The sequence below is a fragment of the Seriola lalandi genome, unplaced genomic scaffold (genome assembly GCF_002814215.2).
Source record: "Seriola lalandi dorsalis isolate HSWRI2012SDOR001 ecotype SW California unplaced genomic scaffold, Sedor1 jcf7180002052274, whole genome shotgun sequence".
In the NCBI taxonomy this organism is placed as follows: Eukaryota; Metazoa; Chordata; class Actinopteri; order Carangiformes; family Carangidae; genus Seriola; species Seriola lalandi.
The window spans coordinates 3,160,458-3,170,778 of NW_019522827.1; the positions used below are offsets into that span (position 1 = coordinate 3,160,458).

The 10,321-nt window shown below is 39.0% G+C and overlaps 1 protein-coding gene across 5 annotated transcripts in view; it reads right to left on the bottom strand.

Annotated features, from left to right (window-relative positions):
* The window catches only part of ap3b2 (adaptor related protein complex 3 subunit beta 2), a 48,414-nt gene that overhangs the window by 33,032 nt on the left and 5,061 nt on the right, over positions 1-10,321 (bottom strand). Inside the window, exon 1 of one of the 5 annotated variants that reach the window (XM_087172327.1) lies at positions 7,910-8,563. The exons of the other annotated variants lie outside the window; for them this stretch is intronic. Within the exon in view, the coding sequence (XP_087028453.1) occupies positions 7,910-8,199 (290 nt within the window). The 5' untranslated portion in view covers positions 8,200-8,563. Of the gene's footprint in view, positions 1-7,909; positions 8,564-10,321 lie in introns of those variants that run through there. 5 annotated transcript variants of the gene reach the window in all.

Consider the following 10,321-nt stretch of genomic DNA (forward strand, 5'->3'; position numbering starts at 1 on the left):
GGGGTGGGCTCAGTTCAAAACCAGGAGGCTCTATTAGTATCATACAAGCTCACTTCTTTTATATTGGGTAACCAACCATGATGTAAACATAGATTCTTATAGTGAAATAATTAGTCAAGCAACAGAAAATTTATCAGCAACTATTTTGATAATTGTTACATATTTTTATGTAACATGAATCTTATGTGACAGTAACACTAAATATCTTTGGGTTTTGGAAGAAATCTGAAGATCTTTAGGAAACTATGCTGGACATTTTTCACTATATTCTGACATTTTGTAAACCAAACCATTAATTAAGAAAATAATTCATTAATAATGGAAATAATTGTTAGTTGCAGATCTAATTCTAATATTTCCCAATTTATTTACTACAATTGCACAGTAATTATCACCTAGTAATCAATACCTTATGTTTATGGTTGTGATTTGGAGAAAAACTTGTTTAGAAATTCATAGAAAATTGCAGAGGGGGAGAGGAGACTTGATGTATAATACATGAAATAAAATTAACTAATGCCTAAAATCCTGTAAAAAGCCTTTTATTCTAAGCACCAGCTGCATGTACCTCTATGTACCCACTGAAATGTGTCTGTAAAAGTATTGAAAACTGTCATGTACCAAAAGTCAGTATTTTTTTTATTGCCGTTTTTAACAGTGTGTGTGTGTGTGTGTGTGTGTGTGTGTGTGTGTGTGTGTGTGTGTGTGTGTGTGTGTGTGTGTGCAAACCCACTTGACATGTAACTCTCCGACCATGGGAACAGACTTTTCAGATCACATATGAGAAGCAAGATCCTTGTGTGGGTGGATGTAAGCTGACATCTCCACACTGCCACGATACAAACACACATAAACAATACTGACAGATCCTACCAAACCTGCTGGGAGGAACCTGCAAACAACGGAGACGACAGATCCGCGCAGACAGGATCACCGCTGCAGCTCCCAAGATAAAGACACAAGCCTAATTGAACACTGAAAAATTCACTGATGACATTTTGAGACAGGCTTGATATTGTTTTTTCCGCTCCCTATTGTTATATAATTGAAGACAATAATTACTTCACCTTTGTCCAGTAATGAAAAACCTTTTGAATTTACTCTTATGAACCCTTCATGTCTGGTTCCTTTTTACGTGGCCGAAACAAGTGGCGAACACGACGCTGACATGTCACCATGCTGATATGACAAACTTGGGAGCAAACAGTTGCTCATTTACACAACCAGCAGTTACAGAGCAACATTATCATTCAGTCCAATATTCACCATCTTTTATCTCTGTTTTTGGGTCTCTACCAACTCCTGAGGGAAATATCTGGCTCTTTAGCTGCTAAATGCTCCAGTATGTGGAACAGATAGTTGCTAACTGTGTCTGTCTGCTGTTTGGTGCTCAGCAGGTAATGAAGAGATATTAGAGCGGTGAGAGAGAAATATAAGTATTGTAATAATATCAATTACAGATGTTTTTATCGACTGCACCATCTAAGCCTACGATATCCTGCAATGTGAATCAGTTAAAATACTGACATGTGATTGGTAAGATGTTAAAGGTGTAAAAATGGATTGTAGCAACACCTACATGCTGTTGAAACATACAGTATATGACCAGCACTGGATATGGACATCTTATCGTGGGGTATACATGAATTCATTTAATTTAGTCTTATTTCATTTTTTACAGACATTACAGACATCACTCTAAATATGGCAGTGTGAGCCAAATTGGTGATTTTCTAGCCAGGTGTCAAATTATCCCTCACATTAACAACAAAACGACCAAATCAAACCAGAGCAGGCAGATGTAACATAAAACTGGATAAACAAAGAATCAGAAATTATAAAACAGAGTGAGTCCATCTGCTGTTCAACAGTTTGTGATGGAACAAAATTTACTATTAATTTCAGACTGACAGCAACTGTGTTTTTCACAGATTAAAAGTCTAATATTTTAAATGCCTTTATGTCAAGTAGTTATAATGACACAACACCACTGCCTATATCCATAAACAAAAGTTTACACCACCAAACAGGATGAATCCACCAGCAGAGAGACTTTTACATCTGACCCGTTTGGAGTTGTAGGTCTGACGGGTGGGGTTTGGTTGGTGGTGGGTGGGGTGGCAAAATAGCTGCAGAGCTGCACATTTCCCCCAACTAGTTTCCAAGGCAACAAAGGATGCAATAAAATGAAGTTAAGTGATTTCCTGCCTTCCTGCAGAGCCTTTGTTGGATTTGACACTGTTTCCATGAGGGACTAAAGGCCTGTGGAGAAGAGCTGAGGAAACAGTGATTTACTCCTGGGACTATAGGCTCCTCTGAGCAGAGAGCTGTGGCCCTGGATCCTGTCCCTCACACTCCTGTAGCGCAGGTGCTGGATACAAAGCAATTCAGAGACTCTCTTAAACAAATGCACACAATCTTATTACCTCTGCCAAAGAGGTTATATTGTTTCTCCTGTTTGTTTTTCTGTTAATTAGCAGGATACAAATCTATTCAAATCATTTCAATAGTTGAAAGTTTTTTCATAGGCCAAAGAAGAACAAATTAGATTTGGATAGAGCCTCCATCTGACAGTTTATAAAGAACTTAACATTTTGGCTTATATGTAAATTTTGGATTCCTTCCTTCCTCAAGTTGAATGTTCATTTTCGTCACACCTATTTTCCCACCTATTTAAATTTCTTGCGCAAAGATTTTCACCCCTCCTCATTCATATTTCACCCAAATGTGGTTCATTAAATACTTGCATGAGCCTAAAAACAGTTGAATTTGTTTTTTGATATGCTACACTTCTATCATGGCTGTATTTAAATGGCCATAAGCCTGCAGTCATGAATCTGACTTCCTTGAAATTTGGCAGAATTTATCTTTAAGTCCTAATACTCCTGGACAGATTTGGATTATTTATTAAAAATCATCACTGCCAACAGCCAATTACACAACCATATGCAGATTTTAATTTCTATTAGTAAAATAACAAATAGAAGCTTGTATATGTGAATATGAGTCCTGATCTTTAGAGTTTACAGCAGTGAATGGGGGCCTTGCAGTCTGTAAGGAGGTTGCTGCCGCAGAACACAGTTAATTTATCACGACTCTGCCTCAAGTTTAAGTGTGTGTGTGTGTGTGTGTGTGTGTGTGTGTGTGTGTGTGTGTGTGTGTGTGTGTGTGTGTGTGTGTGTGTGCCTGCACACGTGCGAGTGTTTCTGTGTGTGTTTCTGTGTGCTAAGAAGTATTTTTGCAGTCGTCTTCATCAAAGTGTTAATAATTGCATTGCATGAACAACATAGTTCACTCTGTCACACACTTCAAAACCTAAATTCATCAAAGAGAGTCAAATTAAACCTGACAGTATCTATAAAATTCTGTTTGTCAGGGATTATTTTTGGACATGAGCCGTGAACTGAGTATGGTCTCTTAGTTACAAATATGTGGCTGTGCCCCAAAACAAACTGAGAAATATACTCAGAGATATACTCAATTTAAAGATAACTTACCATAAGCACCGAGTGCCCAGACATGAGGATGAGTAATGCTAATTCAGATTTTGAGCAGAAAATTATCGTCCCACTGGTTAATTTCTTCCTGTGAAATCATGATGATGGGTCGCAGCCTTTGGCCATGACTCCAGAAATATGTGCATTTCTATCAACTAGTCTTTTTTATTACAGCCTGGACCTCCTCTAACCACTGTCTTTGAAGCCAACTTCTAATCCCGAAATGTTATTTTGTTCAGTTTCTGCAAGATTTAAAAGCAAAACTATGAAATAAAAGGGAAACACAAAACACCTAAAAAGGATTTCTTGGTGACATAGTTTGGATTTCTATACCTATTACCTATTTCTATTTGTCATTTGGTTGTGCATTTTTGTATTTTCTTATACTTTTAATGACTGCACACACAGTTTGTCTATACCCATGTAGTGGCTCTTTGAGGCTAAAGCTAAATTCTAACATCAGCAGCATGCTAACATGCTCAAAATGACAACGCTGACATGCTGTTGGTGCACAGGTGTAATGTTTACCATGGTTGCTATCTTAGTTTAGTCGTTGGCATGCTAACATTCACTAATTAGCATTAAACACACATTATAGTTTGGCCTGGGAGGGTCACTAGTTTAGCATATAATTTGGCTATAAACCAATTCATTACAACTCATTCAACAGTTGTTGAGACATTTCACTCAAAACCAAAAAATCGACCTCATGGTGGCGCAACAGGAATACTAAGGGGATCACCAAAGTCATTCGGAGTCATTCTCTGGGGACCATGAATGTTTGTACCAAATTTTAAGACAATCCACCCAGTGGTTGTTGGAATATTTCAGTCTGGACTAAAATGGTAGAAAAACCGACATTACCATCCCTAGAGCCAAATCGCTAACATGGCTAAAAATCTAAATCATCATCAATGGTCTAGAAAGCATTAGATTTTAGCATCTGAGGTTGTCTTTTTTTTTTGCTAATCATACAGTTAAAAAGATGATGTGATTTTCTGTCGACAACAGCCTCACTGAACGACACTGCTTCGACATGACCTTGCTTGTTCCTAGGATGTTCTCACTCTCTCTCACTACACATAAAACCAGCAGCTCAATGCAAAGAGCTCACAGCCTCTCTCTGGATGTTATCTAAAAAAACAATCTCAGAAACAGGATATCCCATCACTAATTCATGATTTACAGGCCAGCTTGATGAGTAAACGTCTAAATTTACCAGCCACTTTCAGTTTTCTTACCTGCAAAAAATCTAACATTTAACTTGTTAAGAAAGAGGTTGGAGAAGAGTATCAGTTTACCTGTTGATACAAATGCCGTTTACATAGTTTTGTTACAATATATAAAAATGAGGGCTGAATGATTTGCAGAAAAAATCATATTGCGATTATTTTTGGCAGATATTGCAATTTGCATTTCATGTGGAATGGTCGTTTTTGCATTTAATTTTCACAGAGAAAAATATGAAAATGATGATGATGTGATTTTTGTTGGGTCTTGTACCAAGCAAAAATGTTTCTTTGCATTCGGAGAATATGATTTATTGGCCGGGCCGTCTATGTGAAACCAGGTTGTGACACATTTTACCTTTATCAAAAAAAAAAGTACCTCCTGCTTTTCTTTGTAGCTCCTGCGATTTGGATATTGCACTTGGCCATATTGCGGTTTTGATTACATTTCGATTAATTGTATTGCCCTAATAAAAAGGGTTCATTTGTTTCACAGCCCGTGTTAATGAACAACATTGATCAGCCCCACCGATTACTAAAGTGAGAGGTATTCATTGTTTGATGACAAACAAGCTTGTAGAAAATCTAATTAAAACTAGACCTGAAAATATTGATTACATTTGCTGCAGCGGTAACCAACCTCAACCCAACAATTTGCAACCACAGAGAAGCTATACATGAATTATTGAGAGTAGCAGGAGTAGAAGTAACATGTAACTGTCTAATAAAAGTGTGACAAAATAACTGTTTAAGAAAATAATTTCCTCTTCATTGCAATCACTATAGGTTGTCTTTGCTGTTGTAAAACATAAGCTGCAGCAGCCTAACAGATGCTAACTCATTAAATGAGACGGTTTGACCCTGAAGTTATGAATGAAGCAGACGACAAAACATTCCAAAGCAGTTCCAGGAAAAAGACAACAGCCCCGGGTACTTCACAGCCTTTCTGCTCGACCATGATGGACTATTACAAACTGTAAATGCTACCTCGGTGAAATATTTTAGAAATAAAGCCTGAGCATCTAAATGAAAAATGACCCTTCTGCTGATGCCCAAAGGGCCCACAGAAATTCTACACCAACACTGGTTCTCTCATTTCTTTGGATGTCGTCCCGTCCAGCCGAACAACAGCTTCATTTACAAACAGCTCTGAATTATTTAACCCACTGTGGTACAACAGACTCCACCGGCGGTCAGGTTACCTGGCACCACAGCCAAGAGATCAGTAGGAACCCTCCAGCTGGAAAGTCTCCATGGAAGAAGGCCAGTGTTCAATGATAAAACTTCAGATGCAATGTCATGTTGCTCACCAAGAACAGAACGCTGCACAGTCGCAATAACACGACGAAAAGTAGATATGGAAGTGTATTTGCATGAATCAGAGGCGAGGGAAAGCTTGAAGAGTTTCAGTTTACATTTCTAAGCAGCGGGTGCGGCTGTTTTACACAAGCTGACTTTTTCAAAACAGACTTGAAAAGTTTCTTGTTTTTCCACGGTGACAGATTTAAAATACGCCTCCTTAAATCAACAGGTCTGTGCTTTAGCAGAGCTCTTGTCCTGTAAAATTTAAAAGAAACGACGACTGCAGTTTGTAGGTATGACCCAATAAAATCCAAAACTGCAATTATATGTCTCTTGAAGAAAATCTATTTCTGAAGAGCCCCACTTTTGATGTCCATTTTAAAGGTTTGCAGGCTAATTAATTAAAAACTACTGCAGCTCCTACAGCCTTCGCATGAGAAACTGATTCCTGATATGCAAAGACATATCTTATTCTAACAGCAACAATAAGTAGAAGCTATGGATTTTTATTAGGGCAATACAATTAATCGAAATGTAATCAAAATCGCAATATGGCCAAGTGCAATATCCAAATCGCAGGAGCTACAAAGAAAAGCAGGAGGTACTTTTTTTTTTGATAAAGGTAAAATGTGTCACAACATGGTTTCACATAGACGGCCCGGCCAATAAATCATATTCTCCGAATGCAAAGAAACATTTTTGCTTGGTACAAGACCCAACAAAAATCACATCATCATCATTTTCATATTTTTCTCTGTGAAAATTAAATGCAAAAACGACCATTCCACATGAAATGGCAATTGCAATATCTGCCAAAAATAATCGCAATATGATTTTTTCTGCAAATCATTCAGCCCTCATTTTTATATATTGTAACAAAACTATGTAAACGGCATTTGTATCAACAGGTAAACTGATACTCTTCTCCAACCTCTTTCTTAACAAGTCTATTCGCTTTTACAAGGTCTCATACCGGAGCTTCCCATCTGTTTAGGCTTGTGACCCTTCAAAGCGAAGCCATGTCTACTCTAAAACCAATTTTACATGTTGCAATATGTCTATGACTTGTAGGCAGCTCAGCTGAAGTTATCCTTAGACCAGAGCTGAAACAGTTAGTCAATTAAATTAGTCGTTCAACACAAAACACATCAGAGCTATTTTGCTATGAAATTGATTGCCATTTTTCAAACTAAAAAGCCAAATATTTCTTGGTCCAGCCTTTCCAATGGCTTTCTGGTTTATATAATTGTAAACCGACTGTTGCTGGGTTTTGGCAAAAAAACCTTGGACTCCTGGGAAACTGTGATGGGCATTTTCAGTATTTTCCGATATTTTAAAGACCAAACAATTCGTCAATTAATCAGTCAAATAATCTGTAGTTTAATCAAGGTTGCAGCCATAAACTTTCTTCCTGTCTAGATTTCTTATCTGCGCACAATAAGGTTTTATAATTAGTGGTCTCCAACCTTTTCAGCTGTGTCCCCTCACTATGAGGTACAGTTTACTCGCCACCCTTTGTCATATGTTTCATGTATCTGAGATTTGCAAGCAGCTCAACTAAAAGACAATATTTTATTTTAAAAGAGAGGCAAAAAGATCCAGGATTTGTATAAGAAGAGGAAAAATATGTGAATGTGTGTTGAACAGTTATATTTTTCCTTATATTATCTCTTACAACACTTAAGATTTTGAGGGTTCCCAAATCCCAGGTTGGGATCCACAGATTCAGTCCCTAATTATTCTGTAATTCCATTTTTTTAAGATCATCATCCAGGTGCAGTCGTTGTAATCTGCACTGGAAACGAAGGAGCTAAATTCCCTTAAATGTAACTGTGGCGTTAAAAGGGTTGAACAGGTTCGGATTCTCCTGGATTATCCTACCGCAAAGGTTGACTTTGGAAACTGCCGCCGCCACCACCTTCCTCCAGCATCGCTCGTTCCTCCTGGTCTCCACCACCTCCTCCACCACCTCCTCCTCCTCCACCTGTACCTCCAGATCGAAGGTGGCGCAGCTCATCCGGCTGCAGGGCGCTGTACCAGGCCTGCTGCCCGCTGTCAGGGGTCAACACCGGGCTCTTGTCCTCCTCCTGGCCCTGGACCTGACTCTGCACCGTCTTCACGATGTTCACGGCGTTCACCGGCAGCTGCAGCAGCTTCTGCATAGTGGTCATGCTCGAAACTTAGTCTGAACCAAAAGCTTGAGAGCAACCTGTAGAATCCTGGGTAGATAAAGTGGGAAGACTGCAGTTTTCCTCGAGGTTGATCAGTGTGTGAAATCCTCCAGATCCTCCTCGAACAGTTTTCACACAGCAAACAGCGGCTTCTGTCGTTATAAATACTCCTTCCCTCTGAGGTTAAAGATATCCAATGTGGACATTTCTGGCAAGAATGATGCAACAAACCTCTTCAGAAATGCTCCAGCGGCTGCTCAACGACTTCTCCGCGGTGACAAGGCTGATATACTTTGCAGCCTGGGTGCTGTAATCCAGATCCACCGGAGCTCCACGGCACTGGAGGTTTTTTTCCTTTCTGTTACGTCCGAGTCTGTGCGCACCCAGCGAAGCAGCAGACATCAGCCTCTCAGTAAATGGATGCTCGGCAGAGAGGGGCGTGGAGTTTTATTTGCCATGAAGCCTCTCCTCTCGCGACTCCTCCCGCTGCTCATGTGGTTCCTGTTGCTGCACCAGTCCTTCTCTGCCTCTCTCTCTCTCTCTCTCTCTCTCTCTGTGTATACACAGGGTGTCCACATACACGTTTCTGAGCTCTCCAGCAATGACACAGCCTCTCCCATCTTTTTGCCACGTTATCACTCCCCCCACACCCATCATCACGCTTGTCATCTTTCCGTCACCTTTCCGCCTCTCCACAATAACTGGTGAGCAGGAATCCTTCATTCATGTTCAGTCTCACTCTATCACAGCTTTTCTTTATCTGCCTTATTCTGAAGTCACAGCCAACCAACAAATCTTTGCTGATACCCGACAGATGCTGTAAAGTATTCCTCGCTCCTCTTGCTCATTATGTTTAAAAATTGTCCTGTCTTATTCATTTTTAATATTCAGTGGGGTGCATTTTTTTTCTCGTCTTACATGACTCAGCTTTCTTGGCAGTGTCGTGATGAGGACACCTCTCTCTCTCTCTCTCTCTCCCTCTCTCTCTCCCACTCATTTCTGTTTGGCTCAAACCAAAATAACTGCCTTGAAGCACAATTCACAAAGCTCTTCCTGTGATCTGTAGCGGCTCAGTTAGGATTTGTTGACATTTGCTGAGGACTAATAAGATTTTTAACCTGTGATGTCAACAAGAAATAAACCCTGGGGCTGCAGCATTTACAGTGGGCAGTGTACGATGTATAAACTAAAGCAATGCTGGACAGAGAACAGAGATAATTTTTTCCTGTAGCTGCTTCAGAAAATATTTTTTTGACGCTGTAAGAAACTGGAATCTTTGATGTCTTAGTTCTCAATTTAGGAGGAAAGATGTTTTCTTTCACAAAACAATCTTCTCCATCTAACTTCACGAAATGGAAAAACATCACAATCATTATTCAAAACGGCCTGAGAAGATCCAGTTTTGTAAAACTCTTATCATTCTGACTACAAAAGACTGCTGCTGCCAAGCTGGACTTAAAAGCTTTTTTCTTTTTTTTAGTTTTTCTGCTTTTCTTGTCAAAACTTTTGTGGCTGATTTCGGGTGCAGTGCAGTGGTATCATACTCTCTAAATGAAAGAAGCTTATAGTAACAGAGCATCTCAAAGGAAATATATGAAGGCTTTCATGAATTAATAAACTCTCGTACGTCCTGAAGATGGATAATTCATATTCATCTGCAACTGAGACCGTAATGAAAAGAAGACTTTCAGCTTCACTGTGACATCCTCCATTGTTTTAAAAAATCCTGTTGTATGTGTATTTAAAAAAAAAAAGGAATAGTTTGACATTTTGAGAAATACATTCATTTGCTTTCTGAGTTGAGATGAGAAGCTGGATACCACTCATGTCTGTACATTAAATATGAGATTACAGGCAGCAGGTGGTTACCTGGAAACAGCTAGAAGCTTGGCACGTAGCCTCCTGTAAAAGTACAACATGTGCCAGTTAGACAAGTAAGATACAACATGTTAATGAGTTAGTTTTACAGGTGCTGATAAATGCCAGGCAAGCTGTTTCAGTCTTTATGCTAACATAAGCTTCTCATTTAATTTTCAGATTTTCAGCATGAAAGCAAAATATTTAAAACTTACATTATATATATATATATACGCACATATATATATATATATATATATATATA